The sequence below is a fragment of the Crassostrea angulata genome, chromosome 8, assembly GCF_025612915.1.
Source record: "Crassostrea angulata isolate pt1a10 chromosome 8, ASM2561291v2, whole genome shotgun sequence".
Lineage (NCBI taxonomy): Eukaryota > Metazoa > Mollusca > Bivalvia > Ostreida > Ostreidae > Magallana > Magallana angulata.
In genome coordinates this window covers 36,621,831-36,649,820 of record NC_069118.1, presented here as the reverse complement: position 1 = coordinate 36,649,820, position 27,990 = coordinate 36,621,831, and the positions used below count along the sequence as shown (strand labels likewise).

At 33.2% G+C, this 27,990-nt stretch overlaps 1 protein-coding gene across 1 annotated transcript; it reads right to left on the bottom strand.

Annotated features, from left to right (window-relative positions):
* Positions 1-63: 63 nt before the first annotated feature.
* On the bottom strand, positions 64-27,021 carry LOC128159442 (dihydrolipoyl dehydrogenase, mitochondrial-like). The gene is made up of 14 exons (XM_052822538.1): positions 26,865-27,021; positions 23,992-24,055; positions 22,412-22,491; positions 19,542-19,680; positions 19,001-19,101; positions 16,530-16,673; positions 14,797-14,898; positions 11,558-11,779; positions 8,726-8,862; positions 7,564-7,625; positions 5,808-5,935; positions 4,738-4,875; positions 454-543; positions 64-367 (listed from the first exon to the last, which is right to left on the bottom strand). Exons 1-14 carry the CDS (start codon positions 26,892-26,894, stop codon positions 302-304), a joined length of 1,503 nt encoding a protein of 500 aa, XP_052678498.1. The 5' UTR covers positions 26,895-27,021; the 3' UTR covers positions 64-301.
* Between the last annotated feature and the right edge of the window lie 969 nt (positions 27,022-27,990).

Sequence of the window (27,990 nt, the reverse complement as noted above, 5' to 3'; positions counted from 1 at the left end):
TAGTAGTTATTAGTACCTTTGTCAGAATGTGGTTCACCATTTTTGATAAGACATAACAATACAATTATGAGATTCATTTTATTTCTTTTACCTGTCTAATCAAAATATTTTCCCCTTTAATAATTCAGACAGCATCATACAATTTTACACACACTGTTATCACCAATATTCAAATGTTCCGATAAACAAAACTAAAACAAGGATTCCAAAATTGCTGTTTTAGGACTAAAAAAATCGGGAAAAGTTTTATAAAATCCACATTTCTATATTATCACCAACACTTTATAGCAAATGCTACACATTAACAGTTAATAGCTTTCCCTGCATAGGCTGCCAAGTTAGCTTCTCGAAGTGCCTCCGAAACAGTCTAAAAAAACAATAATACACGTATAAGTATAAATTGCATTAATTAAACCTACAAGTTTCATATTCTAAGAAAAAGATATAACTTACTGGATGTGCATGACAAACACGAGCTATGTCTTCACAGGAAGCTCCATATTCCATTGCCAATACAGCTTCATTAATGAGTTCTCCTGCCACCTGCATAAAAATAATATTAATAGCATTATACAATATTATCACATCATTACTATGATTGAAGACCTGCTCACAAGGAGAAGACACATTTATGATTTACTTAATAAGGTTTTTCCACCTTAGCTGGTATAAAAGAATAAATATTCTTTAAAAAAATAATGGAATAAGAATTTTCAGTTAGTAATGTACAAATCTACAAAATATATATAAATATATATAAATTACATATTTTTCATGAAATTTTGTTCAATTGTTTAGAGATGCATGGTCACAATTTGTGATGGAAAGTTTCAAATTTTCTTCTTAAAAATAAAAATGGTTTATTTTAGATAAATGCAGATTTTTTTCAATTTGTGAGCTTGTTATGAACACAAATTGTTTGTCACATTTGCATTTTTTGTTTTAAACCATGTATTTTCTAATAAGATCTCATTGACAACATGTAAACAAAAACATGGCCTGAGGTTTGTTAACAAAGATTTTTGAGTTACTGGCACACATATTTTGATTGACCTTTGAAAACACCCCCCCCCCCCACCCCCCCCCCCCCAAAAAAAAAAGCATTGTAATTTGTAGGCATTAAAATTGTAAAGATAAAATAAAAATATCTATATTAGCTAAAATTGTTACTATGCCTTTATAAGAGAATTTTGTGAAGATCATTGTTTTCTTTGAATACATTAAATATTGGTCAAATTTTAAAGTTCAAAATAGCAGTTTATGAATTAATATTTATACTACCTAATAATTTTCCTCCCCAAAAATAAGTGTAGTCACATATTCATTATTTTTTTTCATGATTATCAAAAAATCACAGTTTGATGCTTATATCTGGTGCATGGTATCTATACAACTGAAGTGCAAATAATTTTTAATAAATCTTGAAAACTTCAGAAAGAGTTATCTGGACAAATGATGTACCCTGTGTGCAATATTATAAAACAAATACTAAGTTTAATAGTTAACATTTATTTAATAATTCACAAAAACAAAATACAAGAAATTAATGTACACATCTTGTAAATACATGCATGTACAATAAACTGCAAAACTAACAAGAGGCCCATGGGCCACATTGCTCACCCGAACAATAAGTCTTGTATCAATCTATTTCAAAATGTTCAATAGGTTTATAAACAAGAGGCCCATGGGCCACATCGCTCACCTGAGGAACAATAGGTATGATAAAGTCAGCTTAATGGAGTCATAATACAAACAATCTGGACAATGTACAATAATACATGTAGATCCTGTATAAATAAAATCCATTTTTCCCCCTTGGAACTCGGATAGCCCTGATTGCTGCCATTATTTACAAGAGCAGACTTTAATCACTGCTCCTGCACATATATAGGGACTCAACGTTACGCAGGCAGGGATGACCGCACACCTACGCAACTGAACAGGTACCACGTTAACGCAAGCAGGGATAACGCAAGCAGGGATGACCACACACTTGCGCCAACAGCTCAACCTAACGCAAGCAGGGAGTACCGCACACTTGCGCTAGAAAGGCCAGAACACCAGCAGGGATGACCATACACTATTGCTCCGCCGCAACCACCACCAATACAAGCAGGTATGACCGCACACTTGTATTAATGCGATACAGGGCAAGAATGACCGCACACTCTGTATCATAGGTTAGAAAACACGATGATTAGATAGAGCAGGGATGTCCACACACTCAATCTATCCATACCTGTTCAAGGTTAAACCCAATCGGTCGCTCATCGAAATGCAATAGACATTGTCCCTATATATGTGCAGGCCTAAAATAGTTCATAGTATCTAAAAATTGGAAATCAAAGATAAACAAACTTATCTGGCCTAACCCAAAACTACTTATGCAGAACAACTTATATACATTGAATATTTATTATTGTATAAAAATATTCATCACAATAATTGGTTAACAGTGGATGCATTAATTAAAAATAATCAAGAATCAATAAATCAAGGGCAATAACTCAATACAGTAATACAAAAAGATTCTAATGAAAAAATAGCTGCCTGCTTCAATTTTATAGTCATATCACATGTTGAGTATTGCAGTTCTCAAAAAGATCCTTTACAAATGTTTATATATGGGATATTTAGCTACATCAAACTCTGAGTCTTCTTGTGAGGCCGAAGAATTGTCCTGGAGCCAAAGACTTAACAATTATAAAGAATCATCTTGCTGATTAGTTTCTGAGAAGAAGATTTTTAAAGATTTACTCTATATATTCCTATGTAAAACTTTAACCCCCCCCCAATGTGGCCTCACCCTACCCCCAGGGATCATGATTTTCACAACTTTGAATCTACACTACCTGAGGATGCTTCCACACAAGTTTCAGCTTTCCTGGCTGATTAGTTTCTGAGAAGTAGATTTTTAAAGATTAACTCTATATTTTCCTATGTAAAACTTTGACCCCCCATTGTGGCCCCACCCTACCCCCAGGGGTCATGATTTTCACAACTTTGAATCTACACTACCTGAGGATGCTTCCACACAAGTTTTAGCTTTCCTGGCTGTTTAGTTTCTGAGAAGAAGATTTTTAAAGATTTACTCTATATATTCCTATGTAAAACTTCGACCCCCAATTGTGGCCCCACCCTACCCCTGGGGGGTCATGATTTTCACAATTTTGAATCTACACTACCTGAGGATGCTTCCACACAAGTTTCAGCTTCCCTGGCTGTTTAGTTTCTGAGAAAAAGATTTTTAAAGATTTACTCTATATATTCCTATGTAAAACTTCGACCCCCGATTGTGCCCTACCCTACCCCCAGGGAACATGATTTTCACAACTTTGAATCTACACTGCCTGAGGATGCTTCCACACAAGTTTCAGTTTTCCTGGCTGATTAGTTTCTGAGAAGAAGATTTTTAAAGATTTACTCTATATTTTCCTATGTAAAACTTCGACCCCCCATTGTGGCCCCACCCTACCCCCGGGGGTCATGATTTTCACAACTTTGAATCTACACTATCTGAGGATGCTTCCACACAAGTTTCAGCTTTCCTGGCTGTTTAGTTTCTGAGAAGAAGATTTTTAAAGATTTACTATATATATTCCTATGTTAAACTTCGACCCCCCCATTGTGGCCCCACCCTACCCCCAGGGGTCATGAATTTCACAACTTTGAATCTACACTACCTGAGGATGCTTCCACACAAGTTTCAGCTCTCCTGGCTGTTTAGTTTCTGAGAAGAAGATTTTTAAAGATTTACTCTATATATTCCTATGTAAAACTTCGACCCCCCATTGTGGCCCCAACCTACCCCTGGGGGTCATGAATTTCACAACTTTGAATCTACACTACCTGAGGATGCTTCCACACAAGTTTCAGCTTTCCTGGCTTTCTGGTTCTTGAGAAGAAGATTTTTGAAAATTTCTCGAAATTTTTCATTAATTTCTAATTATCTCCCCTTGAAAACGGGTGTGGCCCTTAATTTTCACAACTTTGAATCCCCTTTGCCTAAGGATGATTTGTGCCAAGTTTGGTTGAAATTGGCCCAGTAGTTCTTTAGAAGATGTTGAAAATGTGAAAAGTTTACGGACGGACCGACGGACAGACGGATGACAGACAAAATGTGATCAGAATAGCTCACTTGAGCTTTCAGCTCAGGTGAGCTAAAAATTATAAACTCTCATATTCCTACATTTGACAATACATTAAACAATGTCTAAAATGAAGCCTATTTATTTGTACATCATATCCTAAGATCTAAGAGGCATCAACTGACCAATCTTAATTCTAGGCCTCAACTTAATAAAGACAACAAAATTCTAAAATGAACCATTAAGAAATAATAATAAAAATTGAAAGAAGGTCACTGTTACTTTGATATGAGGATATGAGCTTTCCTGGCTGAACAATATCAGAGAAGAAGATTTTTAAAGATTTACTTGATATATGTTCCTATTTAAAAATTAAAAATGTAAAAAGTTTACAGACAGACAGATAGATAGACAGACAGGTGGACAGACAGATGGATGCCAGACAAAAGGTGATCAGAAAGATAAAAAAAACTAACAAATGTTGAAAAACTTCTTACAGTTTCAGAAGTATAATCTACTAGTTTTCATTTTTTTTTTAAAGTAATTTGATAAAATTACTTATAATCAGTTTACTTTACTTTCAACACTACAAACTCTGAATTTACACTTTGCTTTGTTACATTTGAGTTCATTGAAATATACTTACTGATCCAATAAAGTGACATCCTAACAATTTGTCTGTTTCTTTATCTGCCAAGACTTTGACAAAACCATCCGTATCATCATTGGTTTTGGCACGACTATTAGCCACCAAGGGAAACTTCCCAATTTTGTATACTACCCCCTGCAATACAATGAATCAACTTCAAAAATCAAATCAAATATTCTCATATGAATTTTTAACATAAATAGGTAAAGCATCGGCCATATTGCATAAATTCTCACCAGCTGCACATAAATATAGTAATTTGTCTTATATAATATGCAATTGTGTATAATGTGCAACCCCCCACCCAACACTTTGGGCCTGAAAACTCATGAAAAAACGCAGTTCGGGTGTTTTGACCAAAATGTCATGGTAATATTCAGGGAAAACAGCAAATTTTCATCTTCAATGTAACGTTTCTGATGCACACGTATTGTATCGTATGAAAAACGTACTGTATCATATGAGAAACATGGCAGGATGATTTTATTTCCACTATTGCTTTGGCTGGGTATTACCGGGGTATTTGTCTATGAGGCCAAATTTTAGATTGTCAATGACGATATATTTATTTAAACTTCTGGTAATCTTAACTAATTAAATACTTTGAAACTAATGTGAATAAGATGTTCTAAAAAAGTAAATAATCATCAATTGTTAGAAATTAAACTCATATTGTATAGCGTACAAACCGTATGGAAGGCATATAGAAAAAGTACCAAATGATCGTACAAGAAATGTATTTTATCGTACAAAAAGCGTATCGTATCGACTGAAAAACGTACCGTATCATGTGAGAAACATATTGTATCGTACAAGAAGCATACCATACTGTGCGAGAAACGTATCGTACAAATATTATAGCGTGTGAGAAGCGTGCGAGAAATGTACAGCTGGTGTAGTAGTGTGTTTCAGGGTCTGTATGTGTATGTGTTTTGAAACTGTCCCAAAATAACCAGACAATAGATTTATTAATGTAATTTTGTAATGAATGACCATCAATAGGTTATATGAAGGCTTCAGTCCTAAATTTAAGCTGAGCCAAATCTCAGCAAAGATTAAAAGTTTACCTCTTCTTGAAGTTGCTCTTCCGTTTTGCCAACCCATGCCACTTCTGGATGTGTGTAAATGACCGATGGGACACAATTATAATCAATATGGACAGCACCTCCATTCATTCCTTCAACACAGATTATACCTGGAAAAGAAAGCCAATCTATGGGTCTGATCCTTGCAGATAGCCAAGAATAAAAAATACATTTTCATACCATTTTCGTGTGTGTGTGCCTGATATATCATTAACTTTAATTTTACTCTTAATTTCCTTATTTTCCTTTCAATTTTTTAAATACTCCTAAAAAGTAGGGGGGGGAGCCAACTCCACAATAATTAAATTCTTTATATGAAATTAAAATCAAAATGTTTCCTGATACTACATGCCTGCATCGAGATGAGGCATCACCTTTATGAGACCTTATATTTTCATTATATTATATGAAAATCATATTTCATAATCTTTATTTGAATATCATATAGTGCAGCGTGGTATGACACAATTTCATATTATACAAATATTGACTTGGGTTGAGGGCAACATTGATTATATTAGCCCCCGAGGGACGAAATATTGCCCGACGCTTAGCAACATTTTCGTCCCAAGGGGGCTGATATTATCGATGTTGCCCGAAAACACAGTCAACATTTGTTTTGTTATATGAAGGAACAAACCAAAATTTAAGAAAGTAATTGAAAACAGATCGCCGTAATTTTCTCAGCTCAACAAATAATTCACGAATTCAATTTTGTGCAATGTTCACTTCCCAATGTGGCCTCAATCCTTCCCCAAGGATTGTGATTTGAATATACTTGAATCTACACAACCTAATGACGCTTCCACACAGTGGTTGTGGAAAAGAAGTCCAAAATGTACAATGTTTACAGTCAGATGAACAGAGGGACAGATAAACACTAAACAAAAAGTGATCAGAAAATCTCACTTCAGCTCAAGTGAGCCAAAAACTGAAGATCTATTATGTATATATTTCTTGAAACTACTTTGAAACAATTATCCATACACATGTAATATCTCTTTTATCCCTATCCCCAAGCTCTTTGGTGTATACAAGTATATTTGGAGGGAGGTGGTGTAACATTTACATGGTTGTACCGTTTCCATTTTCCTAACAGAAAAACAGCCCATATTTTCAAAGTTTACTTATTTAGCTAAACTTAGTGACATACAATTAACGATTTGCGTAGGTAAATTTATATTTCATATAAATGAAACGTAGCTAAAGATCTAGTGATCGGTACTGTAGTGGTCAGGTGGTTGTCTGATTTGATAGAAATTGGAATGAATTTAATCTCCTGCCTGATTTAATTTTTAACATTGGACATTCTTCTATCTCTCCATTTCTAGAAAATGTTTGTTTCTTGCCTCTACAAGGTCTAAATCACAAAAATATCACGTTGTTAATTTAAACTGTTTAAATTCACTTTATTTCTACAGAAGTGAAAACTGGAGGTCAATGTTGTCATGTTGTACACAGAATTAATGTTAAAATGTTGTTATTAAAACAATATTTTAATAAATATTCAACAAATTTATTCGAAAATCAATAAGGTTTCTCCTTTTACCCTGTCAAAGAAGTGTATAAAGTTTGATTAACATTTGTGTGAGGGTGTTCTTTGAATCTTGCCCAACAGCTGAATAAAGTACATACATGCATACGCACAGCAGTGATGCTATATCCTCTTCGCAACAAGTTAAGCGAGAAAATAATAACTGGCAACACTCATTGCAAATATATTATCTGAATGCATTACCTTCATCTTCTGCTTTATGTGCCAACATTGGTCCTTGTATACAATCACCTATGGCATAAACACTGCAAGAGGAACAAGTTTATTCATTAGAATGTAAAAACCATGCTAACAGTGCAAATAAATATAAAATTACATAATTTTTCCATTTTTATTTCTCGGCTTTTGCACTTAAATTTAGAACTACATTGACAAGTATCATGAAGCACATGACTAAGTGGTAATAGATGTTATGTAAGTAATGCAGGTGTCTTGATGTTTTACACTTATGGTACCCCCGTATATTGATACATGTACTATGTATAATCTATGTATTGAGAGCGAATTCAAAATTAATTTCATATCCAAAATACTGGGTATATCTTCAACAACATAGGTAATCACATATTACAAAGCTTACAGAGACGGGGCAACACCTTTATCATATCATATGAAAATCATAGTTTACGATCTTGGATATTCATCGATACTATAGTGTGGTTTTACACAACATTGTATATGATATGTTAAAATATTGTTTGAAAATCATATTACATCAATTTCATATGGGATTGTAAGATACAAGATTAATCAATACAGTAAAATAAAACGATATTACATCCTATGATACTATACAATATTGTGTCATATGAATTATCAGAAGAGTGTATTGTATCATACAATACTGTATTTTTGAAAACATGCTTAGCATATATTCTTTACCAACAAATTTAAACAAAATTGAGTATTTGGTAGGGGATGTTTTTAGCATCCTTCCTAATGGAGATCAAACCCCGTATCTGAAGCTACATCTGCGATCCGTTTATATTAAGTTAAATCAACCATGCAAGTTTTTAATATTACTATTATTTATTAAACATGTGACCTGTTCCAAAAAACTAAACCCCCTCCAGCATCTGAAACCCTTGGCTCTGATTCAGCATCCTTGCGTGTAAGGTGCACCAGAATCACAAGATGCATCATCTAATCAAATTTGATAAAGACTGAACCAATAATAACTAAGATTTATCTATCAAAGAGCAAATGCTACAAAAACTTTAACCAGTTAAAAAACCTTAACCTCATCCAGCATCCTAAACCTAGTATGTCTCAGTCTCAGCATTCAAGCTTGAATGCTGAGACTGAGACATAGGTTTAGGGTGATGGTATTCAGTGGTTAAAAGACCTTGGAACAATGGTTTGGAATCTTGAATTGACTTCTATTCTTCCTCTGTTGTCCTTTGGGATTCCTAATTCTTCTAAACCAATGTTACTTGTGAAAGGTCTTCGGCCAATGCAAACCAGTAAAACATCACATTCCAACTGAAAAATCATACCAAAAAAGTCAATGTACCAGTAGTTGAAGAAAACAAAAAGTGTATATAAATCCTATGCAAAGTTTAAAAAACTCTATAAGCTTGACACTATTTGTTAACCTGTTAACCAGTAGTCCAGAACATCATAAAACTTCTATCTTCAAAAATATTTAGGAGTCTATAGCTATCAGATTATGTCTATCAAATAAAAATGGGAGTCAATCACCTTGAGACTGAATCTTTTTTCTATACTTTTCACTAAAGAATGAATAGCAAATCTTTTAAAAGATTCACCAATGCCTGCATTTTAACACCCAAGAAACCAGATTCCCTTTGTGCAAGCTCAGCAATGACATGGATAGATTCGATGGTTGTAAACATAAAATAATGGGTAATAAGTCTTATTGCAAAGACAACTGCATTTAAGTCGTCGGCTGTAATGCTTGCATAAACCATTACATATTGGAATAGAGGACTTCTGCAAGAAAAAAAAATTAACATCCATCCTTTTTACTATAACTATCTTAGTTTAAAAAGGATGTCTTGTCAACCTTGTGTTCGTTTGATTTTTAGTCTCCATTTTTTTTACATCAAGTTTGTATTTAATTCAGTTCAGACTTTTCTGATAATCGATGTAGATAGTTCTTTACCGAGGTACTCTTGGACCAGAATTTTATATACCTAAGGTCAGAGGGTCTTTGTGTAAAATTTAAAAAACATTTATTATGATTAATTTGGTTATTCCTGAACATTGACATATAGTAAATTCATCTCTTGTTGCACTACTATACTTGTATTTTATCCTCATAGAATACCATTTTTTATGCAAGATAAAATGATCACGTGAAAAGTAAAATCACTTTAAATATATGTATGAAAAGAGTAGAGTGTACACTGTTTATGCACAGTTTCAGTAGACTTTAAGCTCAGTCCCACATTTAAAAGTCTTATTCAGACTTCATTAAGTGAAAAGGACAAAAATATATTACTTCACTGCACTTACATGCAATTTCTTCAAAAAGATGTAAAACTCAAGTTACTGTAGAATCATTTAATTTTGTGGGGGCCAAATTTCGTAGATTGTTGGATTTTTGCTTAATATTCTAAAGACATGTAATTTTGTATATGTGTTGGTTTTCAATTTCAGTATAAGTAAACCAAATCTTTCAAAATTTGTTTTCAAGGAGGATGTAAATTCGAGGGAGAGGTCTACCTACAAATACCATGAAAATTGAGCCACTAGAATTCTAATGATTTCACAACAGTCTTTCCCATAGATTATAAACAGATATTGTTTATAGCTAATATGAAGTGCCTTTACCTTTCAAAATGTTTCTTGTGGTGCGATATACTGTATATAATCCAGTTCGAAGTGACTGAATGTGCCATTGTCCTTCATGGATGCAAATTTGTAGCTTAATAAATTATTTTCAATGATATTACAGTGTATATCTCATAGCCAATCCTTTTTGTGTCTTTGTGTCTTTTGTGATCTGTCTGTTTTTCACATATACATACTGTCTATACTGAGGTCCTCCTAAGGTTCTGTTCATATTTAATCATTAATAGCAAAGAGTTACAAACTAGAACAGAACTGTCTGTTATTGGGCCAAAGGAATCATCAGTATCAAATTAGTCAATTATTGCAGCAATTAATAAGATCAAAGCTATTGCCATTTATAAGATTCTATTACTTTATTCCCTCAGACTCTCGCTTTGAAAGTATCAAAATAATGGTTGTTGTTTTTATCAAAATTCACCTAAGAAAAAAATAGGGGACTGCTGTTATGTTATAAGATCTCATTTCTTTCTGCAAAAATTTCGCATTTATTTACATGTATATCTATACTACTATATTAAAATAATAGACTCGAATTTTTGGTCTTTAATACTGAGAAATCGGAAGAATACTGTCTTTTGTTTTATATATTTTAAACATCATTGGTACTTGAAGATTACCAATTTGTTTTTATTTTTTCTAAGTTAAGCTTCGCTAATTAATAATCAACGAAAATTCCTCAAAAAATCCCGGAAATCACCTGGATTTTTTGGATTTTACAATCTTGCGCTTGCGCAACACATTCACGCTAACGGGATCTTTAGTTTATGTTTCCACACATCTGCATAAATAAACACAGAAATGATAATACAAATACGGGTAAATTTTCATTGGACTTTTGCTATATATTCTGTTCATATATATTAATGATTTCTTATATGAGAGAAAGTATAAAATAAATATACATTTCAACCAAGTACTTACTTTTGTCTTCGTGATGACAAAAAATATTTTATTACATGCAAAAAAGTTACATTCTATGGATTAAAATTTTTAGTTGAATGGTATTTGCAGTCTCAAAAAGGTTTGTTGTGATGAATTTGACTGTTATTTTTAAGACAACTTCATTAACTTTCCCCAAAATCGTTCCGGAGCGATTCTGCAATTTTCTGCTACATTACGGGTATAAGGGAGGCATTCTAACTGTGGTGAGGACCTTTCCCGAGACACAGTTGGATTATTCAAACTAAGGAAAGTGTAGTGATATTAATAGCATTATTGTAGGCTTATAGCTTTGTTAAGGTGTGTCGATGTACCTATTCCGTAAATATGCGGTATGCAATGTCAACCCGTGCAAGCACGGGTCAAAGTCTAGTCATAAAATAAACATGTTTATCAGTTATCTAAACTTTTCCAACATTACCTCATCTTGTTTTTGATTTTTAACACTTTCAATGGCCACTTTGATTTTGTCCCCAACTCTTGTTGCATTGGTAACCTTGGTGTCCAATTTGAATTTCAGTCCTTGTTTCTGAAGGATTCGTTGGAAGTTTTTAGCAACATCCAAGTCAATTCCCATGCCTCCTATGTTTGATAAAAACTCAACACAGGTAACATCTGATCCATATCTTTGCCACACTGATCCCTAAATAAAAGAATTGATACCACATATGAGAAGAATCTCAAACGAGAGACCCACAGGCACTGACAGTCACCTGAGTACCATAGCCCTTAGATGGACTTCTCAGGGAGCCTCATGTTTGCATTTTAAGCTTTTGGAGTCTAAACCCTAATTTAAGATTTCTCTGAATGTTACACCCACTTTTATTATTTGATGTCTGCAAACATTAAGGTGGTATGGGACACTTCCAAGTTGTGATGTATTGTTTATAGAAAAAAAACAATAAAACCAAGTGTGCGTTGAAGTGTAACTAGTGCCCTGTAAAGAGTTACTATGTACACAAGAGGGGTGTCAAACAATGAAACAAAGGAATATACAGGTGTAAGAGGGTGGGAAATCATTATTACATGGTCACAATCCTATCAGATTAACCGATTTTTCTATCAGATTATCAGGGGAAAAATAAAGGAATATATTAGAAATGGTTCAGTGTTTTGGTATTATATCAGATTAACCGAATTATTCAATTAACTGCTATCAGATTAAGTAGAACCCTCTGTATAAGTAGTTTCTTTTCCAACATGGTTACCTAACAGCATAACGCAGTGGGTTAGACTGTTTACTACGAATCTGTAGGTAATGAGATCAATTCCTGTTGGGAGGTTTACAACTTTTACCTCTTCAAATATTTTTAAAAGCTATTTTTTGGTTAAATATTGTAAAATTTAAAAATTCTAAAACTGGTGAAAGTTATTATACATTTATGTATTATTATGTATTTAATAATTTTAATGATAATGTAATTAAAATTTTAATCCACATTAATATCCACAGATGTCCCATACCACCTTAAATCATTCATATGGGGGTGGGGTTTTTGAGATATTTCAAAAGACTTTTGGCTAGTCCCTAAATCTTGAAGTCTTTGAGCAGGTTTCGGTATTTGCAATACTTTTTGATCTGAAGTTATAACAAAATATTTCTTAGTTGTTAGATATTGTATGAGACAATCAGTTTTGAAGGCCAAGCATGTTACTCCCTAATGGGAGTCACTATGACAGTTTTGAAGATAGCATGTTGTTAAGAATCAAAATTCTAAATGACTTTTTTTCTACAACATTTAGCAAAATATTTTTCATTGAAAAGTTATATAACGTTTCAAAATTTTTGCCTCTAAATATCCCTATTACATAACAGATTCTCATTTTAAAGCTAGAATCAAAGTTGTAAATGTAAAGAAAAAAAGTTTTGCTTCAATTATTCCAAAGTAAACTTCAATCATTTTAATGATATTTAGAAAACACTTCTGGCCCCTTGTAGATCCCTAATATAAGGGGCTGGCCCCTAAATCTTGATATCATTAAACAGGTTTTGGTGTTTGTGACACTATTTCTTCTAAAAGTAAAAACATAATGTTTCTGAGTCATTAGATAAATGGGTCAACTATTTTAAAGAGACAGTATGATGCATCTTATTAAAAAACCGACTTGAAAAAAGTTTCTGATTTGGTATATATAGGTTCAATATACCAGTAAAAAAATGTTCAAACTGATTTGTCTATCTTCTTATTCATTCTAAGCATAAATAAACAGTTTCCAACACATTTATTTTAGGTATAAAACTGGAATTTTCACTTCAACATTCAAATTGTAAACAAAAGCTTTGTTTACAGAGCAAAGAATTGTAAGCTCTGTAACTCACTTATAACTCATCGAACGATACTCAATTTTTGTTGCCTATTAAAAATGTCTTACTGAAGCATTGTAAGCATTAAAATCGAATAAATAATTTTCGACCAAAAACATGACCACGCCCCTTTAAATCAATTTCAATAATTTCATTAAAATAAATAATTATTAATGGTCCATAGATATATACTGTACATCACAACTTGTTACAGGGTTCCGCCTCCTATAATATTACACATGCATATTTACAATAAACAAAACACATGCAGGGCTCACGAAGATTCTCCTGGATAGGTTTGTTGATAGAATGTCTTTTCTACTTCTCCCAGGCAATAATTGTTCAAAGTTTTTAAAATAACCAGAATTATCATTTTGTAAGTATGAATTTTGCATTATCTTTTAAAAATTTTATCACTGGAGTTGCTAAAAACTCAATTCATTCTGTAAGTGTGGCCCCTTGAGGGTTATTTGACATATTTATGTCTTTTCATGTTAAAATGAACTGAAATTCATAAGCCATTTATAATTTATAGAGGAAGTGATGATACGTTCCATTTTACCTTGTCAACCATGATGACGGAAGTCGTGAGAAAATCTTGTAGTATTCAGCACGTCAATTACGTGTCAATCAAAATCCATGTGGTACAAATAAATGATATAAGATTAATCGGTTTGTACTACCCTTCAATTTCAAAGTATATTTTATCCTGGTGTACTTTCAGGATAATATTTAAGGGTTAAACTATTTTTTCAAAGGAATAAGAGTAAATGTCTCAATAATTTCCCAACAACCCTCATATACATAGTGTTAATGGTAAGTTGATGAACTGAATTCAACAATGTGAAAGTTTGAAGAAATTGATCTTTAATTCAATGTACACTTGATTTTAAATAATATGATATGTCCTATCCTAAAAAAAAATGTGATTGGAAATTGTCTTATTGTAGGCCTATATATACAATTTACAATATTTACAACACATTTTGTTTTTGTAGTGAATATTTATATGTAAAAAAAAAATCTACAAACATTTCTGTCTACTCTGAATTGATTTTGTTTTGTTTCAATGTTTTGTATCTTTTGAATTGCCGGTTTTATTTGATTTAATTTCATTTTTTTTCCTTTTAATTTTATTTCGCACTTTACAGGTACCCAAAAGAGGTAGCATACATATAAATACAGTTTCTTTTGACCATTAATTAAGCATATCAACATTATTAACATGCAAAGAAATAGATATGCTTTGTATCTAAGTGTCTTGTAGTTGCTTTTGATCAATCAACACAAACATGCTAAAACATTTACTACTGCAACAAATGAATTGATGGAAAGAACTACAATTATATACTCACAAGTTCTACTCCAATAACACCTGCACCAATGACCACCATTTTCTCTGGAACTTTTTCCAAGGAAAGGGCACCAGTTGATGACACTATTGTTTTCTCATCTATCTTTTGACATAAAAAAATTTTAATAGGATCAATATATGTATTATATGAGTCATTTGTAAGTGTAAATAAAAACTAATTATTATCATATTATGGAGTTTATAAAATTATTAAGGAATCTACAGTAAAAAATGATAAGATATATACACCAAATTTTATAGCTATTATAATTCCTAAATCCACGGCCTGGCCTTTCATTTTTAAAACGAGATCCACAGGCCTTGGCAGTAACCTGAGTGAAGATTTTCTAAGGTTTAATAATTTTCACAAAATGACTTTATTGGCCCTGCCGCCAGCAATTTTACAAGAGGGCTTCAATGGACATCATAACCTGTGGAAGCAGAGAAGAAGATTTTTGAAAATCTGACCAACCATATTTTGTAAATTTGCTTCAACCATGAAACCTCAATGATGGTAAGGTCATAAATTTCACAATTTAGATTCCTCTTATCCTAGCTTCAAACCAAAAATCGTAATAATTGGCTTGTAGTTTTCACAGGTAATCAAAATACAGAGCCAAACAAGATAAGGTACACCTTTATTATATTAAATGAAAAGCATAGGAATTGGTCTTTATTAAAAAATATTGTAAATGTGTGGTCTGACACAATATTGTATATTATTTAAAATATGCTTGCTGTAAGTTTGTCGCTATATATTCAATACCCATCTATTTTCGCATAGTATTCAATGGGTTTATATAGCGTAAGCATACTATGCTGAAATAGAGCACGGCAAATGTTTACAACGAAAACTTTGCTAGCGCCGACAGCGGGTTTTAAACTCTTGCCACTAAAAGCATTACGTCTTGAAGCCCAATGCGTTACCGTTACACTAAAGCAGCCGATGATGTATCTGACAGTATTAATATATATAATACGTAGAAACATACGATTGACAACAAGCAGTTAAAATTATTAATCTTTCTAAAAACACCTCATTATTGACGGTAATTTAATAAGTTAAAGTTTTGATAAACTTTTGAACAAATTGATTAAACAATTTCGAAAGAAATTCTACACGTGAATCACAAAAATGCTTTTTTAAATGACGCTTGATAAAGAATGTACAAGAACAAAATTCAATGAGACTTTGCTAGACATTTCGAGTTTTCTCTGTAAGGTGAAACGTCTCTCATTTCTTGAAAAGAACATAATATAAAGCGTTATTGTCAAAATGTTAATCACAATTGGCAGCAATATCGGAGACATCCTGTGCATCATACACAGATAAAGTTACTTGCAGTTTGATATGCCATTTTGAAGCGATAAGATCGACATATTGTTGGAATTTATCAAATTTTGGGCTAAAAATGAGCAATTCGACTAGTCGTCCGCATCGACGATTCGTCCGAATAAATAAGGTAATCAAGGTCCCTCAAATTTTTAGTTTTATTAAGAGTCACCTATATCTATTTTCAAGTAAAATTTCCAATCAAAAGAAAAGAGGTAGCATTCCTTATCAAAATCTTAATGTTCCTAAGGAATACAGCAATGTTTTTACCACTTTAAAGGCATTGTTGGAACCCACAGGTTTTCTATCCATTACACTACAGATAGAAAACCCATGGGTTCCGACGATGCTGATAAGGTGACAAAATATATTCAGCAAAATTGATAAACACATTTTACTACCTCTATACCAGGAAATGGAGTAACTTCAGATCCAGTAGCAATTAAGATATTTTTGGTGGAAATTTTTTCCTGACTTCCATCTGCCTTTGAAACTGTCACTTCATTTGGGCCTGTAATTTTTCCAAATCCATCTATCCTTGTGACCTGTGAAAGAGAGAATATTTTTATTTTTGCTTTCATTAAGTTTTTATCATATTCATAACAAACAATTTTTGAAATTTTTTTTTCTTCTGATTTTTAATGATTTTTAAAATTTGCCTTTGAATTACAGATACATCAGAGTAAAAACTCTGAATATCGGATAAAACTGCTACCAGCTTGAATAGCTCTGAATTTTGTGATTTCGATGTAAACAAACACATTAGAAATAAGGCTATGTAGCAACCTCTAATGATAGAGTGTCCACTAATAATATAACGTTGCATTAGTAGTCAGACATCTTACCGTTAATGATATAATTTTATCATAAACGAACTCCCAACCGTCCACTAATGATACAATTTCAAAATTATATCATTAAGGTTCAGAATTCACATCCACGAATGATAATATGTTTTACGGTGCGACCGTTGGGGCGAGCGCAGCATGTAATCAAATAATGAATTATGATAAATCAATAAAAATAAAAATATCAACGTAACTGAATTTGAATGCAAAATAAAATATAAACATGCCTTTTTTTTCTAGTAAATTTTCATTATTCAGAATTTATAAGATTGTTTATTTATTTAAATATAATTTATCTCAGATACAATGTTGTTGAATAATAAAGATTTTAACATAATGTTTATTGCAGTTTATTTCCTCTTTTCTTGTAGCAGACATTTTTCTTAAACTTATTACATATAAAAAATTGACTTATCATAGAGTCCCCCCCCCCCCCCCCCGTTTAAAAAAAATGTAATTTACGTATAAAAAAAATTGCTGATCATATAAGAAAAACGGTTTTGGACCCCCCCCCCCCCCGGGGAGGATGTAATAAATGTGAAAACAAAGATACCGTTGAGCAGTTAAAGAGATAAATGCATACTACGCACTCACCATTCCTTACCCGGATTAGAATTTCCCTGATTTTGAGAATTTCTTTTTCATTTTGCTTGTAAATATTTTTTGAATGATGCTGCCGCGCCCCCTTTTAAAAAACGTTCCTGGAAATTACTGTAATTATATAGTGAATAAAATAAATGTGAGCATTCATCCAAATGAGAGCAAGTTACAACTGTTTTATTTCCTATCTAAAAAAAAAATGTCCCCATTCGTTAGCTTTGCAAGATTTTGAGAAGATTTTGGTATTTATATTTCAGCAGATTTACAATAACTACTTAGAGTAATTTCCCCTTATTGTGACGTCAAAGTTCACGTCGGTCAAGTGTCGTCTGTCTCTTTGAAAAAACCCTGAAAAAAAAACTAAGTGAAATATACTGTTTTGTTTACTTAAAAAGCATGATATTCTTGAAATTACACAATTTATCTGTTTCTCAAAAGTTTAACTTTGATTCTCGCGAGAAGGAATCAAGTCTAGTGAGATCGTCCGACATTGATAAATTGCATTGTGGGTCGAAATTTACTGACTCCGAAAAATTCTGTGGGATCAATGTGCAAGAAATCCATTGTGACGTCACTCGAAGGAACGACAACTCTGTTAGTCTTACGTAATGGAATTATTTTATTTACAATGCATTATGTACATAGTCTTTTATCTTGTTCTCGTGAGAGTGTGAAATAGGAAACCATATTTATAGGGAACTACTGGGACGATTAAAACAAGGCATTACTGGTCCGATTTACTGACGCCAAAAAAATCCGTTGAATGAATGTGCAACTAGTCCGAATTTTCTATTCACACACGCCTTGCCGGTAGAGCTCGCTTCGCGCCGGCGCGCTCACTATAAGAAAAAAATGCAAAATACGTACATCGTTGACTTTTATTTATTTAATTCTTATTGCATTAGAGGACAAACATCCACCGCCAATGACACAATTAAGTATAAAATAGTACTATCTTAAATTTTGCATTTTGTATGTACACCTGTCTATTTCTCTGTTGACTAACAGGAGTCAGACAGATTATTTAGATTCTACTTTGCTTTGAATTCCTGGTTCTTTGAATTTGATAATATTTAATCTTTATGTCTCAGGGTAATTTATTCATTGATCCAATATTTACTTTAATATATTGATATACATGTATAATGACAGATCACTGGAATTTATTACTTTTCCACACACATTCATATTCATGGTGTTTTACATTCATTGGTTGAGTTTGGAGTGTGAAGGGTAAAAGGTGTTGGGGTCATGTAAGAGTTGTATGATTGGTTGTTATTTTAGAAATAGTAGTCAATGAGTGGTTTTACAAGTTTTACACTAAAGTGCGCATGCTTTGCGCCTAACCCTAAAATTAGCGTGTACTAGATATTGTTTCAGTGAATTCTATCCTGATATACTTATATTCAATAGAAATTACTCACTTTGTTTTGTTTGAATAGATGTGCAATGCCTCCTGTTAGTCCTTTCACAGCTTTTTCTTTTGTTGCCATTGATTTTTGGAGATTAAGACGAATGCCATCAACTGAAATCATCAAAATAATTATGTTTATTAAAGCTGCTTGGTCAAATTTTTTTGCTATAACAGTATCAAATAATTTTCCATACAAACCAATTATCTTAGAAAGTTATATGCTTTCACCTACTTACACCATCATCTACTCCTTTCAAAGATAGAAATATCAAAGTATAAAATGAAATAATTTATTTACTGAAACACACAAAAAAAAGCAAATGCATCATGTGCATATTTAGAAAATGGAACCGTTTGGTTTAGTCCCCTGATTGGTCGTTTGTGCCAAGTTTGGTTGGAATTTGCCAATTGGTTCTGGAGAAGATGTTGAAAAATGTAAAAAGTTAAGAACAAACGGATGGACAGACAGACAGATGAAAGACAAAATGTGATCAGAAAAGCTCACTTGAGCTTTCAGCTCAGAAGAGATAAAAAAAAAAATGAGCACTTACACTCAATGCCTCTGTTTTTAAGGTCATTTGAAGTAGCTAGGTGGTAAAAATGAGAATTGTTTAGCAGAGCTTTGGAAGGGATGCAGCCTACATTAAGACAAGTGCCTCCAAGGGTTGGATTTTTCTCCACACAAACTGTCTACAAAATTAAAATTAATAATGCAAGTTATTAAAAGAGGCCTACAGGCCTCAACAGTCACTTGAGTACTTTAGCACATTAAAAGATGTGTTAGGGAGTCTCATATTTGCTTTAAAGCCTTATTCTGAAGTGCAAATCTTTCTGATCTTTCTGAATATATGCATTGAATTCCCATTAAATAAAAAAATAAGGAAACATGAGATTTAAAATTTTTACAGCCCTTCTTCACCCCCACCCCAATACATAAACAATGCATTTCACAATTTAAGAAGAATGCTTTATAGACATGACATCATTACCAAGTATACAAGTTGATACATGGACATCATATTAAGAATAAGATATTTTTGACAAAATAAGTGAAGTGTATACCCACACAACTTGCACAACATGCAATATTGGCAGTCATACTTCCCTGGTATCCAGTTATAATTTTGTTCTTTTGTATAAATTGCAACCCATTCTCCACTTTTGATCAAATTTTGGCTTAGCTGCAGGTCTGTAGCTCCCGGTCTGAAAAAATTCAGATGGACGACCTGGGAGCTACAGGGCCTCCCTTAGTAAAAAACTGCAATTTACGGCGCACAAAAAATTGCACTAGTTTTGGACTGATTAACCTTATTTTCAAACATATTCTGTACAAATATTTGTTTCCAAAATATTCTCGGACATTTTACTACAGATATCATCACTTCACTTGCCTCTGGTATTCTTTTAAACACCATTACCAGTCCTTTAAAGTGAAGTTTTGTTGTTTGTTTAAACGTGAAAATGGCGACTCTCGATCTCGAAGTAAATTCATATACTTCGTTTTCCGAGGTCGGTTAGCATGTTTAAGAGAAAGTCTGAGGCAAGTAAAGGAACAATATCAGTAGTAAATTGTCTGAAGAATTAAATGGTACCTATTGTTTTCACAGAATTTGTGTGCAAATAAGGTTAATCAGTCCAAATCTAGCGCAATTGTTTGTGCGCCGTAAATTGCAGATTTTTAGTATGGGAGGCACTGTAGCTCCCAGGTCGTCAATCCGAATTTTTTCAGACCGGGAGCTACAGACCTGCAGCTAATTTTGGCTAAACAAGAGACCCATGGGCCACATCACTCACCTGAGCAACAACAGACATTATAAAATCATTACAAAAAATTGTGAAATCCTTGACAGTAATTCTGGTTATTGAGCGAGGCTTTATTGGTCATATAGTGAACCTCTATTAATCTTCTTTTCCACTTGTAATGTAGTAGGCAAACTAAGTGCATGGTGGGTTAATCAATGATGGAACCTATTACTAAACCCCTTTTATTGTTTTAGATTTTTCTCTATTCCTTTGAAAAAAGGAATAAAGAAAAATCTAAAACAATAAAAGGGGTTTGGTAATATTTGTCACCCCACCGTACCCCTGGGGACCATAATTTGAACTTAATTGTTTTTGAAAGATACCAACAAATTTTTAATAATTTTAAATCAAGTCCCTTTTAAAAAGGGTGTGACTCTTCATTTGAACAAACTTGAATCCCCTTTACCCTGTAATGTTTTGTGTCAAAGGACGAGTGCACTTATGGGCCCCGGTGAAAAGTGAAAATATGAAGAATCAAATTAAGCATATTTTTTCCCCTAACATTATCTATTGATATCTATTCCATAAGAATTAACAAGTTTTAGCGCTGAATTTATTGTATATAAAATGCACGAAGCTTTAAAACATAGTAGGGGTCAGCAGACATTCGTGATTTTGTATAGTAAATCGAGGACAGGCATTCATTTTAAAGCCTTTGTTTACTGTCAGCCTAACCGAGTACAAACTTGTGGAAAAGACAAAATACGCATTATACATTTAGTAAACTCCCGTGAAAGTAAGAAGTTTGTACTCGGTTAGGCTGGTACCTAAAAAATGAAAAACGTATGAAAATTTCAAGGTTTTTCCTATAGCAAGCGAAAGCTATTACCTGCATGACCCATGTTTGAACTCATGCATGGAATAAATTATTTCAAACAATCACGTGGTTTCTATACAGGTAAACGTTTGTCAAATGTGCTCACTGTAAAACATTGACACGTTTTAGATCGCTTTCCATCATCTTTGTATGGTCAGGAATGTTTGTTTGTCACTATGGTAATATGCAACTTCAAAGCTTCATTCGATTTTTTTCAGGAGTAAAATAATGCATAAAGTATAATTCAGCAAACGCGCCAATCGATCCACCAACAGAGCAATGTTGATTTAAATGTCTCCTCCCTCTGATTTAAATAGACACAATTCAAGTAGGTTCGGTTCGATTTTTCCGGATTTAGATTATTTATAGGCATTTAAAAATCCTCAGTTTTTCAAATTGTATTCTAATTTTGGTAAATTTAAGCGTGCATATAAATCAGAAGTATCTATGAGTGTTTAACTATTACGAGAAAAAAGCAATTTGTTGATATTTTCTACATATAAACGGCACTGAAAAAGGGCCCATTCTCTATAGCTTAAGTGCACTTGTTCTTTGGTTGAAATCGGCCCAATGGTTCTGGAGAAGATGAAAATCTGAAAAGTTTACAACCACTGCAGACAACAAACAAATCTTTAATCAGAAAAGCTTACTTGAGCCTTCGGCTCAGGTGAACTAAAAAGACATTGAAATCTCTTCAAGTATCCATTGCATTTAGTATTTCTCTGTTGATAATAATAGATATTGACTGTACTTTTTTCTTGGTAAGTGAAAATGAATAATAGATTAAAATTTTATTTTTACCTTCATTCCTAGTTGAGCAGCTTTGATGGCAGCTACATATCCTCCTGGACCAGACCCAATAACCACAAGATCATTGTCACCTAACATGTAAAAATACGGAGAAATGCCTTTTTAAACTGCTCAATTCTGTCAAGAAATGCATTAAGTCAAGCTCATATTTCACTGTGGGTTGATCGGTTTTGAACTTGATTTGGGTGTCAGGCTTCGGGATCAAGAAAGATCTTAGGCTTAATTCAAAATTATAATCATTCACCAAAAACTTATTAACCATAGTTATTTTACTTGAAGTGTGTAGGTAGGAAAAAGATAGGGAAACAATCCTAAAACATGTTTCAAATTTTGTTTGTATGTTATTATTAAACTGTGATGGTCCTGTGATGTCATAGATGACATTTAATCAATATTTGTTCAATACAGTAATTGTGATAAATAATCCATAATTATGTTCAGTCAACAGGAATGTCTTTTGCAATACTCTCCTATCAAATCAAGTTTCAGGTTCATTCTTAATCAATAGCTGTACAATTTTTCAATGTTTTTAAGATTGAAAAAAGGTAAATCTTTAAAAAAACAATTTAATACATGTATATATATATATGTATGCACAAGTCCTAAATGTTACACTTGCAGTTCATACTGATCTTGTAAAAACACCAAATGAATACAGTTGTATAAACTGATCCCACTTAGACATGAAACATTTTTGTATGAATTAATCCTTACACAATATTTTGATATGGATTAAATGCAATGTCTTTCAAAATTGTTCAACAAAGTTAAACTGGCATATCATAAAATGTGCAATCGATTTCACCTTGACAAGAAAGAGCTGATGTGATTGAATATTACTATAGTCTGTCCCAAGATATTTATGCAGCACATTGGGTGGATTTTTAATAAATGTATGCATACATGTATCTGTGAAAAGGGTGCAATATTAAAATCAATGAAAGGGATAATATTCCTGGTATCTTCATTAACACATGATTATTTGCACTCACAAAAATTCATAGGAATGAAAACAGAATTCTTACAGAATTTTATAATGGCAAATGTTTACATCTTTTCTTCATAAGGAAGTCACTCGGAATACCTTGCACAATTTTTCAACGTTATCATCCGGGTACCTTCGTCTCATTTGCAATGCAAAATCCCCATTGACTTTTTATTTTTAGCCATGTAGTGAAACCTGACAAGCTAGAGGGGGACATTTCAAAGGAAAAATCTTGGTATTTTTCATACTATTGAATGAACATCATTGAAACCTAGAGGTGTTTATAAAATTTAATATAGAATAATTCAAGAATTGTGTGGCAAAAGTAACTTGGGACAGAGCACCATCTTGCAACATGTGCAAAAAAAACCAATTTGGTCTAATAGGAAACTGTTTGGTTTGACAAGATCTTTCATAATCTCAGAGGAAATGCAGAACATTTCTCAAAAAATCATAAACTACTCAGGATTTATTAGTGTACTTATCTGCAAAATATGTTCTATAAGAAACAAAAGCATTTTCTTAAAAATTCAAATTATATACAGTAGCTAACCCAGCACAAAGAATCAGTGTATTAACGAAATACCTTCATTTGAGTAGTTCCTGTGTTGTGTGACAAGACATCTCATTAATCCGCCATTGTGTCCTGTCTGTCAAAAGAAATCTAAATCTAAATGATTACAAATTATATTCAGTCTTTTTCAATATATATTGTAAGTCTGCCAACACATGCAGAACTTTTCAAGATGATTTCTTGTAGACGAATGCAGGAATGTTAACATTATGCATTCTGACATTAAAATTTTATTTATCCACATATTTCTGTCATAAACGTAAATTGAAAGATAATGTGGGATAAAAATTAAGGAAAACATGTATGACATAAATACATGTATTGGTCACTTTAAAACGTTAACATTATGATTAATCATCATTTTCAAAAATACTATTCTCTTTTGTGGATGTAGGCTATGCCTGTCTTCTTCTCAAAAGAGAATACATATATACAGTACGATGCAATAAGTATTCGTACAAAATGGCAGCATGTTTACATTACTCTTCGCATCATTACATTGCAAGGGGGATAAAATGGGTTATATTTATAGCATCGATGACGTTTTAATATGTCACAAGATTTTTTTTCGTCTGCATTTGTAAACAAATCTCAGATATCAAAAGTAAAATGGGTCGCAAAGGAAAAGAACTAAGCAATTATGTAAAAGAAATCGCTCAGAAATTATTTGAAGTAGGTAAAACCATCGATTATGTGTCAAATACGTTGCATATACCAAGATCTACTGTTGGGAGCTTAAAAAAGCATATTGAACATCGGGGCTCGATAGAAAACATCCCCTGAAGAGAAAGGACCTCCTCGGTGACAGCAAGGGACTATAGAAAGTAAGAGCGGTTAGTAAAAGTTAACATAAGAGAAAATTTACAAGACATTACATCAAAATTCAATGAGAATAGGGAAAGACCAATCTCAAAACGTACTTTGCAGTTTCATTTACATAAAAATGGGTAGGTTTACAGAAGATCGGTTTCAAAGAAGAAAGTGTAGTTGTTAAAGATGTGAATCGTCGGAAACGTGTATCTTGGTGCCGTGAAAAGCGAAAACTGACTGTAGAGAATTACTGGAGGAAGGTGATCATACGAATCCAAGATAGTGGTAGGGCAAGATTCTCGTGTAATGAATACATGTATGTGTGGAGAAAGAGAGGCGAGGGCTGGAAACCCGATTTGGTGAGGGCACGGAAAACCAAGCCGTGTTACGAAGTGAAGGTCTGGCGGTGTCTCACATGGCATGGAGTCGGCATTATTTCTGCAGTAGATGGTAACAATAAAGCATATAAATATCAGCAGATACTAGACGACAATTTGTGGCCTGTCATTTTCTGACTGGAAACTGTTTTTCAAGACGAAAAATGCCCCAGTGCATTGTGCGCTTTCTACCCAAGATTATTTACACAGAAATGGCATAAGAACAATGAGCTGGCCAGCACATAACCCCAACATCAACATCATTGAAAATATTTGGCTTTTGATTAAAAGAAAACTTCAGGGAAGAGTTGGGAGAATACAAAACAAAGAAAACATGTTCCATGAAATCTAGAAAGAATAATCTTACCGTGACCAGGCTACGCTCAGGTCACAGTAAGAATTCGTCCCATATACTTGCAATGTAGCAGCAGCGAAGCGGATTAGCTCTGCGTCAATTTTAAGTCTGTTATAAATAATCTGCAGGGGAAAAACACATTTTTATACATTTCAATCCTTTTTGAACATGCATATGTAGTTTAGTCCACAAAATATCCATTTAATGAGTCGTACCAAGGCATTTTGTTAAAATACCCGTTTGAATTTGCCTGACCTTTTGTCGGAAATCGCACTCGGAATGTCTCGGATTTTAACGTTAACATGGTGACCATAAACAGCGAATTTTCAAACATGATGTTAAAAGTGGCAGTCGTTTCGTTGCAAAAACAGTTAATGTGGTAATATGGAATTAAAGAGCAACATTGTAGGTATTCGCGACCAATCATATGAATATTTAGGCAAGATATGGCGCGACATAATTTTTTTATTTGCTACGAAGCGAGTAAATGGGACGAATTCTATCGTTAAACCGGGTCCGTAGGACATCTGTCATTTTAACTATAGAACATTATATCTACATGAAATCCAGCGCATCTGGACTGAGATAACGCCTGAATATATAAAAAGCCTATATCAGACAATTCCTCGGCAACTAGAAAGTGTTATTCGACTGAAAGGTCATCTTAGAAAGTATTAGGTAAGCTTTAGCTATTAAAAATATTTTTAAACATGAAAACTGAAGTTTGAAGAGTGACCTAATTCCGTCTCAAATGTAAACATGCCGCCATTTTGTACGAATTCTTATTGCATCATACTGTACATGTATAGTCACTGCATGTCAAACTTTACAGGGGATGAAACAAAACATTACCTATAAAACATAAGAAACATGCTCAGCGGTCGTGCGAATAACCGATGAGAAAGTAAATACACAACAGTTTTGCAAAAAGGAAATAAATGAGAGTAAATAGAAAACGGTCTTGCGAATAGCTGACGAGAGTGAATACACGACGGTCGTGCGAATAGCTGCTGAGTGATTTACATACAAGACGGTCGTGCGTATAAACAATACCCGATTTAATGCTTAAATAAGTTTTATGTTGATTGTTAAATCATTTATTAAGACCGTCAAAATAAAAATAATAAGTGTTAACCAGAGACATAAATAACATTGTTATTTGTGTCTCTGGTGTTATCCAAATAATCAGCTGATAATGCTGATGCCGATGTAAATATTGTTGAGGAAATTTTGCTCGATTGAAAGGCATGTGGTTTTGTAGTTCATATTTCTTCGCTATCTTCGGTCTTTCGGTAGCATGTGGAAATTCGCGTTGGTTAAATGAAATAAAGTTGTATAATTACCCAAAATTTCTTTACTGTTGATGCCAACATGATATTGTCTCCTTGAAAAAATAATATTTATACACTATACGTCGTAATCACTTAAACGCTTGGTACGACTACTAGAGGGAAAACACAGAAAACAGCATGATTTGTGTAAACAATGGTAAATGTCGGAATAAGTCGTCTATTTATATTTTTAAAAAATATAGAAATATGTCTACGGCATTTTTAAAGGCTACATATGCATTTAATTCAGAGAAAAACAAAACACAATGGCCTCAAAGCACGGGTCACCTTGTTGAGGTGCTAATCATTTCGCACCAACACCATATAATCGCCCTATGCACAAGTGCCCCAGACTTGTCAGTGCATGGTGTTTGGTACGCAATTGGCTGCTTTAGCAGATATTTTCTCGTTTTGTGGTCAAGAAAATAAATTCGTGGCCGCAAAATAAAATTCGTTTCTATTGTTCCCAGAATATTTTCGTTCCCATGAATTTTATTTGTTTTAAGGGTTTACACAAGGTAACACATACTAGCCTATGTAAAACAAGAGGACCGTAGGCCAACATTGCTCACCTGAGCTACACTAGCAATAATAAAATTAGCTTTATGGAACCATATACAAAATATCTGCACAATGAAGTAGAAGAGATCTTGTATAAACAGATAAAAAGATTTTCAAAATGTTCTCATTATATTCTTATGTTAAGCATTGAGCCACTTTTTTAAACGGGTGATTTCATAGCCATATCACACATTAAGTATCGCAGTTCTTAAGAAGACCTCAAAGTTCAAACAATTGCTCACATATCTATAAACCTATATCAGACTTTGAAACCTTGTGGGGCCCAGTAATTGTCATGGGGCCACAGTCTTAATAGCTGAGAATCAACAATATGTCAAGAAGCTTGCATATAAGTTATACCATATACATGTATTATTACACTTGAGTTTTTGAGAATAATTTTTTATAATTTGACCCCGCCATTGTGGCCCCCCCCCCCCCGCCCGGGGATCATATATAATATCAATCGAATATCTGCACCATCTGAGGATGCTTCCACGCAAGCCACAGCTTTTCTGACCAAAGGGTTTTTGAAAGGATTTTTAAAAAATTCCTATGTTAAAATTCGACACCCCCC

What these genes read in the sequence shown, in the direction of transcription:
- LOC128159442 (XM_052822538.1), bottom strand. Translation starts at nt 26,894, where the DNA reads ATGTTGGCATCAACAGTAAAGAAATTTTGG. An exon ending in GTGTTATTGGAGTAGAACTT is followed by an intron (nt 11,780 to 14,796) that starts GTGAGTATATAA and finishes TCTTTTATTTAG; the next exon opens with GGATCAGTGTGGCAAAGATA. An exon ending in GATGTCACTTTATTGGATCA is followed by an intron (nt 544 to 4,737) that starts GTAAGTATATTT and finishes ATTTTTATGCAG; the next exon opens with GTGGCAGGAGAACTCATTAA.